Genomic DNA, 19,233 nt, shown 5'->3' with positions numbered 1-19,233 from the left:
GGGGGAGTCCCTGCCTCCACGGCTGGCTGCCAGCTCACAGAGGGTGCTGGCCTGCAGGACATCCTGCTTACTGTAAATGTGACCCCTCAATCCAAAATAGCATCTCCCTGCTCCTCTTTCCTTTTACTTCATTTTTTTCTGCCAAGCAGCTGTGTTTCCCTGAGGAAGGCTGCATTACGGCCACCCAGAGGGATATCCCTTCCTAATGCCCAGAACGAGTATCCATTCCTTTATACGGTGGACAGAGGTGATTAAATTAAGGATCTTGAGATAAGATTGCTTGGGAATGTCTGGGTGGGCCCTAAATACCCATCACGAATGTCCTTATTATAGAAAAGGGAGGCAAACAGAGGAGAAGGCTATGTGAAGACAGAGATTGGCGTGATTCGGCCAAGGAGTGCCGGCCGCCACCAGCAGCTGGAGGAAGCAAGGAATCGGTTCTTTTCTAAAGCCACTGGAGAGAGTATGTCCCGCTAGCACCTCGATTTCAGCCCAGTGAACTGAATTTCGACTGCTGGCCTCCAGAACTAGGAGAGAATACATTTCTGATGTTTCAAGCCGTCAGGTTTGTGGTCATTTGTTATGGGAGCCACAGGAAACTAACGCACCGTCCAACACCATAGTGTATGTTAATTGCCTGTCTTCTCCATGAGGTTATGAACCCCCCCCTAAGAAAAGAGACTCTGTGTGTTAGTTTCACGCAGCAGAGGCACAAGCATTTGTTGAATGACTGCATGAACAAATATGCACGTGCCCCTTCCCTGGGGAGCTGTGCTGTAAATAGAGAAACCCTAGGCATCACCCATCCCACTGAAAGTGTTCCATCGCCCGTGCTCTAGACAAGTTTGGCAACGCATCCAAGCGTGCTTAAAAATCTTTCCTCACTGGCATTTCTAATATTTGGTTGGTGTGTACTGATGTATCAGACGTCTAAGCCAGAGGACTAAACATATCAATTTCTCTCTTTCAGTGCTCACTGAAGCTTGTGGGTAACTGACATTTCTGAATTAACAAGACGAACAAAGGCTGGAACAAACACTGTCAGCACCGGGGATTGGAGGCTTTAAACAGGAAGGGGTGATGGGACATCCAAAGAACTTTCCCAAGTTCTCGGGGAGGAAAACGAGCAATATGTGTCTCGTGTGTGGGTGAGGTCTGTCTAGAGAAGGTATGTATAAATCTCTCAAGAAGCTGAATTTATTTTAAACACCAAAAGAAAGAAATCCCACAGAAATTTGGAAGGGTATTATAGATATCACTAGAAAAAAATCACAAAATTATTCACTGGCATCGAAAATACCAGTAGCCACTTATTTACAGATACAGCCATCCTTTCCTTACATGGAATCCCACGTGTCTGGGGACCAAGGAGGAGAGAGCTGGCATTCTTTGCTTCCAGCGTGCCAGGCGCTATATGCTAAGCTATTACCCCTTTGCAAAGTCTTACAAGGTGGGTATTCTTCTCGTGCCCATGTGGCAGCTGGGGAAGCCCAGGCTTATAGTTTTCAGAGACCACCCAGCTGGTGAGCGGTAGGGTCAGGGTTTGAACCCAGGCCCTGGGGCCTCCGGGCCCACATCCATGAACACTGTGTTATGTGGCCCTGAATTCAAGCCTAAGCTACTCCCTCTCCCTTGGTTCTCTGACCCTTCCCAACCCACCCCTTTTAAATCAGAATCCGCAAAGAGGGCAGTCAAGTGTCACTGAGAGCCCAGGGCCCTTGGCACCATGCCCAGCCCTGCACCTGAATCCATCTCCGGTTCACAGGGGCCGGCTCTCCAAACCTTCATGTTTTTGTTTGTTCGGGTAAGGGCCGATTCATTCCTCGAGCCACACTGGTTAACAGCCATCTCTGAGGGAGGATTAAAGATGGGCCTTTGAAAACTGGCTGGTACCTGATGAATGATGAGCAAGTTTCCCAGGCACTATTATTTGCCACACGTGCTTTTTCTCAGTGTCACATGGTGGTTCTTTGAGGCTGGCCCTGGGCTCAGAAGGTTCAAAAAGACTCCAGAAATAACCTCACGGCACAACTCAATCGTGTTTCCTTCACTGCCTGAACGAGTGGGCATTCCCACCCAGAGCTGGAAATGCAGTAAAAATGGAAAGCTTTATTTTATTTTGAGATAAAATAAAGAACATTTTCAGTAAAGGCCATGTATCAGTTAGCTAAGACTGACGTTACTTCCCCGTTCACTCTCTTAGTCTGACTGCAGGTGCAGAAGACACCCAAGTGCTGGGAGGAGTGAAGCAGGTATTAAATTCTCCACTTGCTGTTTCCGTAAGACATCTCTGTTCTGGTATTTCCAGCTTCTTCCCAAACCCCTTCAGGTGGCGGTTCTGCACCTGTTCTTTATAGAACACAGGTGTGTACCGACAGGTGACGCTGAAACTAAGTAATTTTTAAGGTTTTGTGCCAAATCAGATACTACCGTTGATGCAGGAAGCAGCAGAAGGGATCAAGGTTTTGAGGCAATTTGGGGGTATTAATACAACTGGATAAAATACTAGCAACTTAATTTGTTCCTTGAAAATTGCGAACATGCTTCGGCTTTTCAGTGCTCGTGACGGTGGTTCTGCAGGGCCGGGGTGAGATGCATTGGATTGTTCAACTAATGGAAAGCAGAATAAAACCAAAAAGCAAAACAACCTAAATAGAACACTGTTACTTCTACTGGATGCTACGATGCCAACAACCACCCCCCATCAAAAAAAAGCCCCATCAGCACGGACATAGTTAAGCACATAAATTTGGGGACAGTGCTGACCTGCACGAACAATATTTCTAAGCAAATCCTACACTCAGATTCTCACCTGGAGAAGCCGGAAACACAAGAATACAAATGTGTTATGGAAACAGTAAGTGGAGAATTTTAAAAGAAAGCACATCAGTTGATTAGTTAGTTCTGGTCAATCAATCCATGTGGCCTTAAATGACAAGAGGACTCCGTTCTTTCAGAAACATCAGTGTATGAGTTTGCCAGGGCTGCTGTAACAAAGTACCACAAACCGGGCAGCCTAACAATTTATTGTCTCATAGTCCTGGAGTGACAACAAAATCAAGGTGTGGGCAGGGCCACGCTCCCTCTGAAGGCGCCAGGGAAGAATCTGCTCCAGGCCTCCCGGTTTCCGGCAGCATCACTCCAGTCTCCATGTACCGCCCCCCAACCCCCCGTGTGCGTGTCTGTGTCCACACGCCCCCCTCCTCTAAGAGCACCAGTCAGACTGGATAAGGGGTCCACCTGACTCACCCACCAGGACCTCATCAGAGCCCTATTTCCAAATAAGGCCTCATTCTGAGGCACTGGGGCTAGAATGTCAATATAGGAATTTGGGGTGGACATGATTCACCCCATAGTCATCAGAATAGAAGATTCAGGGTCGAGTGCAGGGTCGCACTTCCCCTTTTTACCATGCATTGACGTCAAAAGGCAGGGCTCAGGGTGGATCCAGAGTAAACACCTATTTTAATTCTTTTTTTTAAAAGAAATAGATCCTTAAGCAGTAACAGCCACTGGCCTCAAATACCCTTGCATCCTATTGTGTGAGGCACTGTGGTTGAATGGCAAGTCTCCCTTCTTTCTCTACCTTAAATGACGGCAACACACACACACACACACACACACACCACTGCCACTGCTGCCACTGGGGCCATCACCACGCAGCCTCCATTTGGTGAAGCTGAGGGAGGCCAGTGGGACACAGCCTGGAGGCCCTGGCATAGTCCCATGATCTCAGCATAATTCGAATCTGGGGTCATGAAGCCCACCCTGGAGCAGCCTGTTAAGAATCACTCTTCACGAGTCCCTCCCATCAGCAAACTTCCACAAGCCTCTTAGATAGCCTCATCCACCAGAGGACAGATGGCAGAAGCAAGAAGAACTACAATCCTGCAGCCTGTGGAACAAAAACCACATTCACAGAAAGACAGACAAGATGAAAAGGTAGAGGGCTACGTACCAGATGAAGGGACAAGATAAAACCCCAGAAAAACAACTATATGAAGTGGAGATAGGCAACCTTCCAGAAAAAGAATTCAGAATAATGACAGTGAAGATGATCCAGGACCTCGGAAAAAGAATGGAGGCAGAGATCGAGAAGATGCAAGAAATGTTTAACAAAGATGTAGAAGAATTAAAGAACAAACAAACAGAGATGAACAATACAATAACTGAAATGAAATCTACACTAGAAGGAATCAATAGCAGAATAACTGAGGCAGAAGAACGGATAAGTGACATGGAAGACAGAATGGTGGAATTCACTGCTGCAGAATAGAATAAAGAAAAAAGCATGAAAAGAAATGAAGACAGCCTAAGAGACCTCTGGGACAACACTAAACGCAACAACATTCTCATTATAGGGGTCCCAGAAGGAGAAGAGAGAGAGAAAGGACAGGAGAAAATATTTGAAGAGATTATAGTCGAAAACTTCCCTAACATGGGAAAGGAAACAGCCACCCAAGTCCAGGAAGCCCAGCGAGTCCCATACAGGATAAACCCAAGAAGAAACACGCTGAGACACATAGTAATCAAATTGGCAAAAATTAAAGACAAAGAAAAATTATTGAAAGCAGCAAGGGAAAAATGACAAATAATATACAAGGGAACTCCCATAAGATTAACAGCTGATTTCTCGGCAGCAACTCTACAAGCCAGAAGGGAGGGGCATAATATACTTAAAGTGATGAAAGGGAAGAAACTTCAACCAAAATTACTCTACCTGGCAAGGACCTCATTCAGATTTGATGGAGAAATCAAAAGCTTTACAGACAAGCAAAAGCTAAGAGAATGCAGCACCACCAAACCAGCTCTACAACAAATGCTAAAGGAACTTCTCTAAGTGGGGAAACACAAGAGAAGAAAAGGACCTACAAAAACAAACCCCAAACAATTAAGCAAACGGTCATAGGAACATACATATCGATAATTACCTTAAACATGAATGGATTAAATGCTCCAACCAAAAGACACAGGCTTGCTGAATGGATACAAAAACAAGACCTATATATATGCTGTCTACAAGAGACCCACTTCAGACCTAGGGACACGTACAGACTGACAGGGCGGGGATGGAAAAAGATATTCAATGCAAATGGAAATCAAGAGAAAGCTGGAGTAGCAATACTCATATCAGATAAAATAGACTTTAAAATAAAGAATGCTACAAGAGACAAGGAAGGACACTACAAAATGATCAAGGGAGCAATCTAAGAAGAATATGACAATTATAAATATATATGCACCCAACATAGGAGCACCACAATACATAAGGCAACTGCTAATAGCTCTAAACGAGGAAATCGACAGTAACACAATAATAGTGGGGGACTTTAACATCTCACTTACACCAATGGACATATCATCCAAACAGAAAACTAATAAGGAAACACAAGCTTTAAATGACACAACAGACCAGATAGATTTAATTGATATTTATAGGACATTCCATCCAAAAACAGCAGATTACACTTTCTTATCAAGTGTGCATGGAACATTCTCCAGGATAGATCACATCTTGGGTCACAAATCAAGCCTCAGTAAATTTAAGAAAATTGAAATTATATCAAGCATCTTTTCTGACCACAACGCTATGAGATTAGAAATGAATTACAGGGAAAAAAAATGTAAAAAACACAAACACATGGAGGCTAAACAATACGTTACTAAATATCCAAGAGATCACTGAAGAAATCAAAGAGGAAATCAAAAAATACCTACAGAAAAATGACAATGAAAACACGACGATCCAAAACCTATGGGAGGCAGCAAAAGCAGTTCTAAGAGGGAAGTTTATAGCTATACAATCCTATCTCAAGAAACAAGAAAAATCTCAAATAAACAATCTAATGTTACACCTAAGGAACTAGAGAAAGAAGAAAAAACAAAACTGAAAGTTAGCAGAAGGAAAGCAATCATAAAGATCAGAGCAGAAATAAATGAAATAGGAACAAAGAAAACAATAGCCAAGATCAATAAAACTAAAAGCTGATTCTCTGAGAAGATAAACAAAATTGATAAACCAGACTCATCAAGAAAAAGAGGGAGAGGACTCAAACCAATAATATTAGAAATGAAAAAGGAGAAGTTACAACAGATGCCTCAGAAATACAAAGCATCCTGAGAGACTACTACAAGCAACTCTATGCCAATAAAACGGACAACCTGGAAGAAATGGACAAATTCTTAGTCAGGTATAATCTTCCAAGAATGAACCAGGAAGAAATAGAAAATACGAACAGACCAATCACCAGTAATGAAATTGAAACTGTGATTAAAAATCTTCCCACAAACAAAAGTCCAGGACCAGACAGCTTCACAGGTGAATTCTATCAAACATTTAGAGAAGAGCTAACACCCATCCTTCTGAAACTCTTCCAAAAACTTGCAGAGGAAGGAACACTCCCAAACTCCCTCTATGAGGACAACATCACACTGATACCAAAACCAGACAAAGATACTACAAAAAAAGGAAATTACAGACCCATATCACTGATGAATATAGATGCAAAAATCCTCAACAAAATACTAGCAAACAGAATCCAACAGCACATTAAAAGGATCATACACCGTGATCAAGTGGGATTTATCCCAGGGATACAAGTATTCTTCAATATATGCAAATCAGTGAATGTGATACACCATATTAACAAACTGAAGGAGAAAAACCATATGATCATGTCAATAGATGCAGAAAAAGCTTCTGACAAAATTCAACACCCATTTATGATAAAAACTCTCCAGAACGTGGGCATAGAGGGAACCTACCTCAACATAATAAAGGCCATATACGACAAACCCATAGCAAACATCATTCTCAATGGTGAAAAACTGAAAGCATTTCCTCTAAGATCAGGAACAAGACAAGGATGTCCACTCTCACCGCTATTATTCAACATAGTTTTGGAAGTTCTAGCCACGGCAATCAGAGAAGAAAAAGAAATAAAAGGAAGCTAAATTGGAAAAGAAGAAGTAAAACTGTCACTGTTTGCAGATGACATGACACTATACGTAGAGAATCCTAAAGATGCTACCAGAAAACTACTAGAGCTAATCAATGAATTTAGTAAAGTTGCAGGATACAAAATTAATGCCCAGAAATCTCTTGCATTCCTATACACTAATGATGAAAAATCTGAAAGAGAAATTAAGGAAACACTCCCACTTACCACTGCAACAAAAATAAAACACCTAGGAATAAACCTACCTAGGGAGACAAAAGACCTGTATGCAGAAAACTATAAGACACTGATGAAAGAAATTAAAGATGATACCAACAGATGGAGAGATATACCATGTTCTTGGATTGGAAGAATCAATACTGTGAAAATGACTATACTACCCAAAGCAATCTACAGATTCAGTGCAATCCTATCAAATTACCAATGGCATTTTTTACGGAACTAAACAAAAAATCTTAAAAATTTGTATGGAGACACAAAAGACCCCGAATAGCCAAAGCAGTCTTGAGGGAAAAAAACAGAGCTGGAGGAATCAGACTCCCTGACTTCAGACTATACCACAAAGCTACAGTAATCAAGACAATATGGTTCTGGCACAAAAAGAGAAATATAGATCAATGGAACAGGATAGAAAGCCCAGAGGTAAACCCATGCACCAATGGTCAACTAATCTATGACAAAGGAGGCAGGGATATACAATGGAGAAAAGACAGTCTCTTTGATAAGTGGTGCTGGGAAAACTGGACAGCTATATGTAAAGCATGAAATTAGAACACTCCCTGACACCATACACACAAAAAAACTCAAAATGGATTAGAGACCTAAATGTAAGACCGAATACTATAAAACTCTTAGAGAAAAACATAGGCAGAACACTCTTTCACATAAATCACAGCAAGATCTTTTGGGATCCACCTCCTAGAGTAATGGAAATGAAAACAAAAATAAACGAATGGGACCTAATGAAACTTCAAAGCTTTTGCACAGCAAAGGAAACCATAAACAAGACGAAAGGAGAACCCTCAGAATGGGAGAAAATATTTGCAAACGAATCGACAGACAAAGGATTAATCTCCAAAACATATAAACAGCTCATGCAGCTCAATATTAAAAAAAACAAACAACCCAGGGCTTCCCTGGTGGCACAGTGGTTGAGAGTCCGCCTGCCGATGCAGGGGACACGGGTTCGTGCCCCGGTCCGGGAAGATCCCATATGACACAGAGCGGCTGGGCCCGTGAGCCATGGGCGCTGAGCCTGCGCGTCCGGAGCCTGTGCTCTGCAACAGGAGAGGCCACAACAGTGAGAGGCCCGTGTACCGCAAAAAAACAAACAAACAAGAAACCCAGACAATCAAAAAAAAACAACCCATTCCAAAAATGGGCAGAAGACCTAAACAGACATTTCTCCAAAGAAGACATACAGATGGCCAAGAAGCACGTGAAAAGCTGCTCAACATCACTAATTATTAGAGAAATGCAAATCAAAACTACAAGAGGTATCCCCTCACACCAGTCAGAATGGCCATCATCAAAAAATCTACAAACAATAAATGCTGGACAGGGTGTGGAGAAAAGGGAACCCTCTTGCACTGTTGGTGGGAATGTAAATTTATACAGCCACTATGGAGAACAGTATGGAGGTTCTTTAAAGAACTAAAAATAGAACTACCATATGACCCAGCAATCCCACTACTGGGCACATACCCAGAGAAAACCATAATTCAAAAAGACACATGCACCCCAATGTTCACTGCAGCACTATTTACAATAGCCAGAACATGGAAGCAACCTAAATGCCCGTCATCAGATGAATGGATAAAGAAGATGTGGTACATATATACAATAGAATATTACTCAGCCATAAAAAGGAACGAAATTGGGTCATTTGTAGAGATGTGGATGCATCTAGAGACTGTCATACAGGTTGAAGTGAGTCAGAAAGAGGAAAACAAATATCGTATATTACCGCATATATGTGGAACCTAGAAAATGGTACAGATGAACCGGTTTGCAGGGCAGAAATTGAGACACAGAAGCAGAGAAAAAAACGTATGGACACCAAGGCGGGAAAGCGGCGGAGGGTGTGGGTGGTGGTGTGATGAATTGGGAGATTGGGATTGACATGTATACAGTGATGTGTATAAAATGGATGACTAATAAGAAAATAAATAAATAAATAAACATAAAAAAAAAAAAAGAATTCCTCTTCACATCTGCCATGCTGAAACAGTCCAGTTCACCCAAAATCAACCTGTGAAAATAGCCTATTTGGCCAACCAACAATTTGTCACAGTTACTGGTTTGTTAAAAACCTGCCTCTTTTAAAGTTTTCTGAAGTTTACAGCAATATGTCTTGGAAGGATTGGCAGGGCCCTGGGGGGCTGTGAAAGCTCTAGGTGTCTCTGGGGCCCTCCCTCCTCCCCACTGTCTACTGTACCCACCTCTGTCATTCTGCTCCATTTCCTCTGACTCTCCACCTCCCCTTTCTTTCCCGACCCATGGTCTCTCTCCGCTTCTCCTTCTGACCTGCACCCTCCATCTCTCTGACATTGTCTCTCCCATCTCCTGCTCCTGCCCCTCCGGGTTCGGCATCCGGGGGGTGCTCGGTGTGACCGTGTAGGCTGTTCGCTGCACAAAGCTGCCCTCCTGGCTCTGCCTACCGGCATCCATCTGGATGGACTCCCACTTCCATTTTGTAAAGAGGGGGTTGGGGAGGCCTCAGCAGCAGCCCAGCCTATGCTTTGCAAGGATTCTTCCCCACCTCTCTGGCCCCAGAGGGGCCCCCTCTCTTGGCAACAGCTCCCCCAAACTAGAGCAGTGGGGAGCTTAAGAAAACACCAAATGTTTAAAAAATGCCATTGTGAAGTCAAAATGGAAACTGGTTAACTAAAATCATCTAAAGCTGTTAAAACTTCCCCATTTAATATGATTTGCTACGAACTTTAGAAAAAATTAAAAAAAAAAAAAACACCCCACAGGTTTGGGGTAAGTTGGCAAGTCTGGCAAATTTAGCAAGCCCATCCATTGGCTTCAGCAAACTGGCCTAACATCCCGGAATATGGAGGTCTGTTACGTTTTGAGGATGCTCCTCTGCACCAAAAAGGCTGTTGAAAAGACATATCCTACCTTGGTTCGCGGTTACTATCTTACCCCCAAATCTGGAATCCAGGAGGGAATCATGGTAAGTCCCAAGGGGTTTACAAGTGGCCATGTTTCTGTAAGTTTAGCATTACCAGTTCTCCCCAAGAGGAAGGAACGATGCTCCTGCTTCCTTATATCACAAGCTCGTTGCCACCACCCTCTGTCTGTGATCACCACGATCGTCTACTAGAGAAAAGCAGCCTTTCAGGACACACTAATTATCATGGGGCTTTATAGTCAGTCACATAAGCAATGGAGACCATGGCTCTACCAGAAGGTTCAGGGCAAAACTGGTTGTTTGCTTCTGACCCCAGCACCGTCTACAGCCTTATTCTTTGTGGTCCTGCCTTCTCCTGTGCAGCTCTCATGGCTGGTCTGTGACGCTTTCTCCTCTGTGTGGCCACTACACCACAAGCTCCCACCAAGCAGCATACCATCTGAAGCTGTTCTTCCAAATCGATTTAAACTGTACACATTTTGGAACTGTGTGTTCCTTTGCCCCTAACAGCAGCGTGTCAGTCTGCAGTCACCTTGCTAACCCGGGTTTGCGTCGTGCCCACTCCTTTGTTGCTACTGAGGGGATTAATTTTTATCTGACGGTTCTACCATTTTGAAGCTAACCTTCTGGATCAACTAAAGCTCCCCCTGTCCTCATTCGCATCAGATTGTCTAAAGAAATCAATCAGCACTTCACTAAGTATTCCTAAAGGCAGCTCTGAAGGCAGGAAAGCAAGATGCTACTTGAGAAATACTTCTATTTTCCTACCCTACTCTCTTCCTAAATCCACTTCCTCTTCCAACTGGGCAGAAGGCATCTGCTGCTTTTCTTGAAGCCCAGTGGATCAGACAGACTCCTGGACAAGAAAATGAGGGAGGAACCAACGTTTAGAGTTGGACAGATACTCTAAATTTAGATGGAAAATCTATACTAGGGAATAAACACATACATGCATTGTAGCATTCTGAAATATTAGTCTCTTACTAACTGTCAAAAGGCTCGTTCACAGGCAAAGGAGGATGTTGAACCCAAAATGTCAGGGCCTGAAGAGTGAACCCATTCTGACTGCAAGATGAGTTTTTGCTATAGACAGTACACCTTTTCGTTTGAAAAGCAGGTAGCATCACTGGGTCATTAAGTGTCTGCAGGATCTGTGGGGTCAGCTCTTCTCAAAGTCCCAGGGAGAAGAGCTATTTATGCCCAAAGGATCAGAGCTCAGGAAAGTGCTCTAATCCTAGGCGATGCATAGAAAGCTGTGGAACCATCAGAAGGCTTTGTATATCAAAGGCTTTTGTACTTTGTACAGAAGTACCATCGTACTTTGTACACCATATCATCCACTGGAATATGCACGATGTGCCGATCTTAAGTGCTCTGCTACGTTAATTTCCACTAAGAAGTTTCAAAATTAAAAAAGGGAAAGTAGACTTGAGAGTAAAGGGCATCTTCAAAGCTTTAAAAATAGGATAACCTGAGTATAAATGAGGAAGGAGGTTGTTGCTCATGAGGGGTGGGTGCCATCGGTGCCTTTCTGATCCTTATCTCACAGGTGAGTATTAGTTGATTCATGTATTTGTGTTCTGCTTATTGTGCCCCTTCTGTGTCAGGCAGGATGCTAAGCCCTGGGGATAGGAGGTGACTAAGCCACAGACCCTGCCTAGGGAAGTTCAGAGCCTACAAGGAATAACAGATGTGAAGAATGAATAAATACTGTAAAAAGGTGTATGCTTTATAGTGACAGTGAAACGTTGAATTTAGGGGGGAAAAGCCCCAACATTTTTTTCTGTGTATCTTTTAATGGCAATTCCTCTAGCCAAGATGTTGGACCGATTGATTGAATCATTATAAGGATAATGTATGTGAGATACACCATAAGCTGCAAACTCAGATACTGCTGTTTTCAGTGTTGAAGAAACCACCGCTTCAAGCATGCCAGCAAGTGCCTCAGTCCAGAGCCTCAGGGCCAGATATCTGTTCCTGCCTGTTGGAAACAGCACAATACAGATGAAAGGGCCCCAGAGAATGAGCTTGGAAGTCTGGCTTCCAGCTGGCGTTGTTACAGGCAGAACTCGGAGATACTGCAGGTTTGGGTCCAGAGCACTGCAGTAAAGTGAATATCATGATAAAGCAAGGAAAAGAACTTAACTTTTATTATTTACAGGTATACCTTGGAGATATTTCAGGTTCAGTTTCAGGCCACCACCACAGAGAGCACGTTGCAACAAAGCGAGTCACATGAATTTTTTGGTTTCCCAGTGCATATAAAAGTTATGTTTACACTATACTGTAGTCTCTTAAGTGTGCAATATAGCGTTATGTCTAGAGAACAAATGTACGTGCCTTAATTTAAAGACACTCCATGGCTAAAAGATGCTAACCATCATCTGACAACTCAGGGTTGCCACAAACCTTCAACTGGTAAAACAAATGCATTATCTGCGAAGTGCAATAAAGCGAGGTCTGCCAGTCTGTACTGGTCTGTACTGGGGCAAGTCATTTAGCCTCTCTGGGTCATTTCCTTTACTAAAAAATCATGGGATTTGATCAGTTCATCTCCAAGTTCCTTTCCAACACAGGATTCTGAGTCTCTGTTTCTACGGTGACAAATCTACCCTGAGATACTTCTAGTTACAGATGGTAGGATTAGACTGATCGAATTTATTAAGTAAACAAAACCTCTACATGGGAAATCAAAGCATTTTTCTAGACCTTACTTGGTTATCATTTCAAAATACACTTGTTGCTCTTGTTTGAGAAGTACAGGTTATCGCCCGTGAACTGAAGGAGGAAAGGAATATCCTTAAACCCAGTCTGGTAAAGTTCTCCACTGGACTCAAGCACAGCTGCGGGAGGAGGTTTAAATGCAGAGGAGAGCCGGCCGGACTCTGGATAGCAGAGCGAGCAACGACCGAGAGCTCCCAGCTCTCGGCGATGGACGAGGTCGCAGTCACAGAGCCTGGCACCCGAAACCAGCTGAGCTCTCAACTCCCGGTCACTTAACACAGTCTCCAAAAGCTGAGGTCTGTTCCTGGGACAGAAATCTTCTCTGTTTTTCCCCCAAATACTCTTTTGAACGGTTTCAAGGTTGTGCAGTGTTTCGCTAATATTTTAGGGAACTATGGGAAAACTTGCCCACCACAGGGAGAAATAATGCAACCAGGAGAGCAGGGCTGCCGGGGGCAACCTGTCCTGACTCAGGCAGGCATGCTACCAGAGATTCCCCCCACCCCGGGGACGTGGCCTGGAATAGGCTTCTGACACCCCCCTTGCAGTTTCCCAGTTTCAGGAGGGAAGGACTGGGGGGAAGGGCTGGGCTGGAGTGACGGGACAGCTGAGAATGCAAGGTCATGACTCAGTGTCAGAGGTGTTAGGTGATGGGCTATATATCTTGTGTTGCCCTTGATACAATCTATTCTGGTGTTGGGTCAATGGATCAAATATTAAGCTGTGGGTTTTGAAAAGAAATCCATAAAAGGCTTAAAATGTGTGTCGGGCTTGATTTCAAAGGACCACTATGAGGGCTTATCTAGCTAAGTGGTTCTTGTGATAATGGCCAGAGGGACAATGGTCAGTGTGTTCCTGTCATCACCATGTCCCCAAACCTCTTATTGCCTTACGTCCTCCTTATCAGTCATTTATGATGGAACTGTACACACCCAGGCATTTCTGCTACATTCTTACATTGTACTATAAAAATGGAGAACTGCTACAGGACTTAATAGGACACGTGTCGTCACAACAACAAACAAGGAACTGAGTTCAAAAGACCCCTATTTCTTTTTATCCTCTTCTCATCTCCATCTTTAGAACCCAAAAGGCACAGTCTACGATGTGCAGTTGATTATAAATGTTATTTTCTTACGACTGTTGATAAATGGCATAAACAACCTTAAATTATACACCATGTGCTTTGGATTATAGAGCATGTAGGAATCTTTTCCATGTTTTTCTGAATGTTATGTCTCTTACATTTGAATTACCCAGGGGAGTTGATAAAGGAAGGATGTGTGCTGTTTATTTAGGGCTGTGCAGAGTCACTGACAGGCCCTGCCAACAGTGAGGTGTTATCCACACTTGTTCACACCTGTATCCCTGAAGATGGCAGGGCTTGGGATCCAGTAGGTGCTTGACAAGCAAGTGTTGAATGATAAATAAATGGGGAGGATATATCAGCTTAAACGTATGAGGAAAGGCACTTTTACCAGCTAAACAAACAACACCAATTAAATTTGGAAAAGGGACAGAGATGGTTATATAGTTGACTCTGGGTATTTAAAAATAGGCTGAAAATTATTAGTAAGAGTATTAAAAATCAAAGGCAAAGCCTGCCTTTCTTCAGCACGTAAGAAGCCCTTAGAAATGCCAGAAGTTGACCCTCTATTCTTAGACTCAACGCCCTCCTTGAACAACGATCGCTCATATTTTGGGATGAAAATGTCTCGAAGAGGTTGTTATCTAATCTAGCACAACATCGTATTATGGAATACTGGAACTCTCCCTTTAAAATGGCAATTACCCCCCTTTCCAAAAACAAACACAGGTGGGGGCGGGGATGGGTCTCTCCTTACCGTCAGCGACAAGGCCATGCAGACGAACGTGAATTTCTTGATGTGTGCTGCAGTGACTGCGTTGCTTGTGCTCACCAGCTTATTGCTGGGGTTATTCTAGGGGGGCAAGAAAAGGCTCCAGGTTATCCTTGGCTGACCACACGTGCATCTTACAGAGCATCTCGTTTCTGTTTTATTTGATGCGTCTAAAGTGCAGATGTCAAGTGACAGCTTGGCAGACAGCTGTCACTCTGAGTCTCTCTCAGACAGCTGTCATGTTTCTGGACATGAATGCTAACCAGAGGGGGTTCTGGACTGAACGTCCGGCAGTGTCTCCTGAATGAGTCCCCTCTCCTGGGCGCTGGGTGCCCACCCAGCTAGTCCAGGGCCCCAGCCCATCCTGCAGTTCCCGACCGCCCTGGAGCTCTGCAGGCAGGCGTGGCATCTGGGCCCGTATTTGAGGGCACATGTCAAGGCCCCGTGAAGTGCGCGTTTGCTCTCCGAGATAAAGGACTGCGTGTCTCACCCATCTGTTTATTTTATTTTATTTTTTAAAGACCTTTTTTTTGATGTGGACCATTTCTTTAAAGTCGTTATTGAATCTGTTACAGTATTGCTTCTTTTTTTTATGTTTTGGTTTTTTGGTGGCGAGGCATGTGGGATCTTAGCTCCCCGACCAGGGATTGAACCCGTACCCCCTGCACTTAACCACTGGACCACCAGGGAAGTCCCTCACCCATCTCTTTAGCTCCTGCAACTTAGCACCATCTTTCTTGAGTAGAGAAGATGTTCAAACAGGCTTTGTTAGATTGAAATGTAAGCAAATGATGCAGACGGCCCAGAGGTCCTCTGACACGTGCCCAAGGGATTGCTGGGGCCATCCCAGGGTCACTGCTAGGTGTGCCCGTCACCCAATCTAAACGAGCGTCCAGCCCTCAGCCTTGAAAGGCAGCAGAGGAAAAACAACGCCAGCCTCCTTACGGATCCCATTAGTCCCAGAGCTGACTCACAAGAACTAATAAGAACCTCCTGTACAAAAAAATAAATAAAATAAAATTCAAAAAAAGAAAAGAACAAACGGCGCGCCCCTGGCTCCCATATCCAGCCCAATGAAAGACACACAAGCAGAGGTGTTACAGGTCCCACTTGCAAAAGAGCTTTTGATGTTTGCTTCCCTTCAGAGGCTGAGGCAATCTCTCGGATCCCTTCCCCTTTATGCCACCTCTGGAGGGGTTGACATTTTCTTAACTCCGGTCTCTAAAGCACATCTGCTTTTCTGAAAAACAGACTGTGCACAGTGCAAATCACAGCAGGTAGGATATCTCTGCGTCTCCTCTCCCCCAGGGATCTGTGAGGGTGGTGCCCCGGTGGCCTGGGCGAGAAGGAGGCCAGGCCGGGAAGAATTAGGAACCTCCAAATGCACAGGCCACCCACGGTGGCAGCCACGGGCCCCAGCTCCTTCAGGTGCGCTTTTATTTTTAAAATAGCAAATACTTCTGCAAGTACGGTTGGAATAAACTAGCACATATCATTAGATTAGCATCTGTGTCTCACCTTGTTTGCCCCGTCTGCTCTTTCGCAGAAACATAGTCTTTTGCATATGATAACTGAACATTAGAGAGAATTTGGACGAGTGGAAAACTCTCCCAGCTCACTGTTTAGCTAGAAACAGCAGAAGTTATGCGAGAAATTTTAAATCTCTTATTCTGGAACGCACAAGGGGGCTAAGGATTTCAACTGTCAGTGCAGCAGATTCTGGAAGTCCACACAGAGGTGTCTTAAGATTCGGGTGAATAGACGGCATTCATGGGAATGGCTTGGAGTAGCGCAGTGGAATGCATGGCAACAATGGGGGAGGTTTCAAAAGGGTTCTGAGTAACTCCAGCATCTGGCTAGAGGTACGCTCCTCAAAAGAATTTTTTTGTTTTTAGGAATAAAGACACAGACCTACTAGAGAATTGACTTGAGGATATGGGGAGGGGGAAGGGTAAGCTGTGACAAAGCGAGAGAGTGGCATGGACATATATACACTACCAAATGTAAAACAGATAGCTAGTGGGAAGCAGCCGCACAGCACAGAGAGATCAGCTCGGTGCTTTGTGACCACCTAGAGCGGTGGGATAGGGAGGGTGGGAGGGAGGGAGACACAAGAGGGAAGAGATATGGGAACATATGTATAACTGATGCACTTCGTCATAAAGCAGGAACTAACACACCATTGTAAAGCAATTCTGCTCCAATAAAGATGTAAAAAAAAAAAAAAAAAAAGAATTTTTCTGTAGTGCCTAACCTCTGTGATGGTGAATAAAACAATGCTTATCTTGGACGCTCTTAGTCAAACTGTATAGCGCTGTATTGTTAAGTTTTACTATTTCAAGGTAGCCAAAAACAATTTCAGATGAGACGCTCACAGCCACGAGGTTCTAACACTTTAGAACCTGCTACTGAGTTTTATTATATAATCGCATATTCCAAGAGCTAGACATTTAACAAGATGACTTATATCCATTTTGGTTTCTGAGGACTTACTTCTATACACACGTTCCTTGACATGAAAACACTGATTTCTGTCAATGGAGTGGATTAAACCCACTCAAACACAGCTCTCTCTTGCAAGTGACTCAGGCCTTCAGAAGTCCACTCTCAAAGGCCTAGGAAGCAGGAATCAAAAGAATTTTTTCGGAAATGCTCTGCATCCTAATGCTGTGAATGAATGTTGGCAATCAGTGGAGGGTCCAGCTTATAGTTTACTGGGGAAGTTCCACACCCAGTAAAGAGTTCTGGGCAACAGCCTACCCTCTCTCACGTTAGGCTGCGTGAGGGCCATCCCTGAAGCACTTGGAGGTGAGATGCTATTTGTGGGTGATTGATTACAGGTGTGGGAATAGAGGCAAGTAATCTGCTGGGGACCCTGGTGAAGAGGCTTCCTCTCCTCACCTCCTAGGGCTCTTTATGGGATCACATGAGATGATATCAGCAATGGCTCTGAGCTAGTTCTATAGAAATTCAAGGCCAAACAGTTGCTATTAAGAGTACAAGTGGCAGGTTCTGTGCTTCTTTCCTATTTTTTATTTTAAAACATTGTACACTATCTTGCTGGGGGGGGGGTCTGTTTTTCTACTTATTTGTTTCAGGATACAAATCTACAGGTTCAAATAATTAAGCTTTAATGAACTAGGCATTTCTCAAATGATCTGCACACAGGTCAGTCCTGACCTGGCCTCAGGTTACAGGTCTGAAGGCTTATGCGCCTTCCTGGGCTGTGTCAGCAGCTGTGGAAGGACACAGTGGCCGTCACCAGAAGCTTCCAGCTGGAATAACTGCGCTGCATCCCAACCAGCCTGGACCCATGGCTGCTGCATGGACAACTTGGGCGTGCATGTACCCCAGCACCCCGCAAGAGAGCCTTAAGCTTATGAACTTAAGCACACAACTTCCTGTACCTTCACATCTGCTATAAAGTATGGGTTTAACTAAAACACAACAAAAGAGAAATGAAATCCAATATACTAAAATTTTTTGAGAGTATAATTTCCCTTTTGCAAATAATTTCTTGACAGGAATAACCTTGAAGTGAGTATCAGTTTGCAGAGGCATCATGGGAGCGGCATCAAGGCAAGTGTGAATTCGCCTCTGTTATTTTCTGAGTTTCCTCCGCCAGCCCCAAAGCCTCATTAATCTTGCAGAGCGAGGTGAGATTAGAAACATCACGGCGTCCGTCAACGGCGATCCCTGTCTATCAAACGCTAATTTTAAAGAGTGTGTTTCAGAAACCACGGCGCGTGGGGTTCTCACCTTGTCAAAAGCAGGGTAGACAGCACGGATTTCTGTCAACCAGCCATATGGCATGTGACCCACGGGGTATGTGGCTGTCAAAATTGCCACGGCCTGCAAGAGGAAGAGCCGGCAGTTAGCAGGGCATCCGCAGAGCCTGTGTCCAGCCGCTGCCTGCCATCTGCCACGTGGCAGAGCAAGCCGTCTCGGGTGTGGTCCCCACTGACAGGTCACTCCACTCTGGGTGACAGCAGGAGGAAGGGGCAGGCACTCCCCTGCATCCCGGGAGCGGGCTGAGTGGACCCAGGGTGTGCACCTGAGACCAGGGGGATGCGTCTTGTTTTACATGAATCCAGTGAGGAAGGGGTCCAGATGACTGCCTGAGAAGCCAAGATTTCAACCCAGGTCTACCAAATTCTCACTGAGCTAAACCAAACCTTCTAGTCTAGCCCAATTCTTGAGTCTCAAAATGCTATTCTGAGCCCCACCCCTGCTCTCTGGAGACTCTGCACTCAGCATCCACCGCTCTGCCTCCACGCCATCCCCCAGGGAAGCTGACGGTGTGCGCTGGTAGATGGCTTTATGGTATCCTCCATCCGACTCAACTCACTTTCAATCTGTTCAGCCAGGAGAGCCCAATTTTGATGTTTAACTTAAGAAAACTGAATTAGTACTTCTCATAGGAAGGCTCACAGGTTCTCCCATGAAAATGAGAGTTTCATTTCTTAGGTGAATGAAGAGGCAGAAAATTTAAAACAGAGCACCTAACCCTACATTTTTGGCAAAGTTCAACTCCCTAACTAGCTAGGACAGC

At 44.3% G+C, this 19,233-nt stretch overlaps 1 protein-coding gene across 1 annotated transcript in view; it reads right to left on the bottom strand.

The window, feature by feature from the left end:
- The window catches only part of ANKH (ANKH inorganic pyrophosphate transport regulator), a 140,821-nt gene that overhangs the window by 19,801 nt on the left and 101,787 nt on the right, over window positions 1-19,233 (bottom strand). The window contains exons 7-8 of the mRNA XM_007451612.1: window positions 18,441-18,533; window positions 14,667-14,762 (exon numbers count right to left, since the gene is read on the bottom strand). Coding sequence (XP_007451674.1) covers window positions 14,667-14,762; window positions 18,441-18,533 — 189 coding nt within the window. The remainder of the gene's footprint in view (window positions 1-14,666; window positions 14,763-18,440; window positions 18,534-19,233) is intronic.

Source organism: Lipotes vexillifer, unplaced genomic scaffold (genome assembly GCF_000442215.2).
Source record: "Lipotes vexillifer unplaced genomic scaffold, Lipotes_vexillifer_v1.1 scaffold590, whole genome shotgun sequence".
Lineage (NCBI taxonomy): Eukaryota > Metazoa > Chordata > Mammalia > Artiodactyla > Lipotidae > Lipotes > Lipotes vexillifer.
The sequence above is the reverse complement of the archived record's forward strand: the minus strand, read 5'-3'. Positions and strand labels throughout refer to the sequence as shown.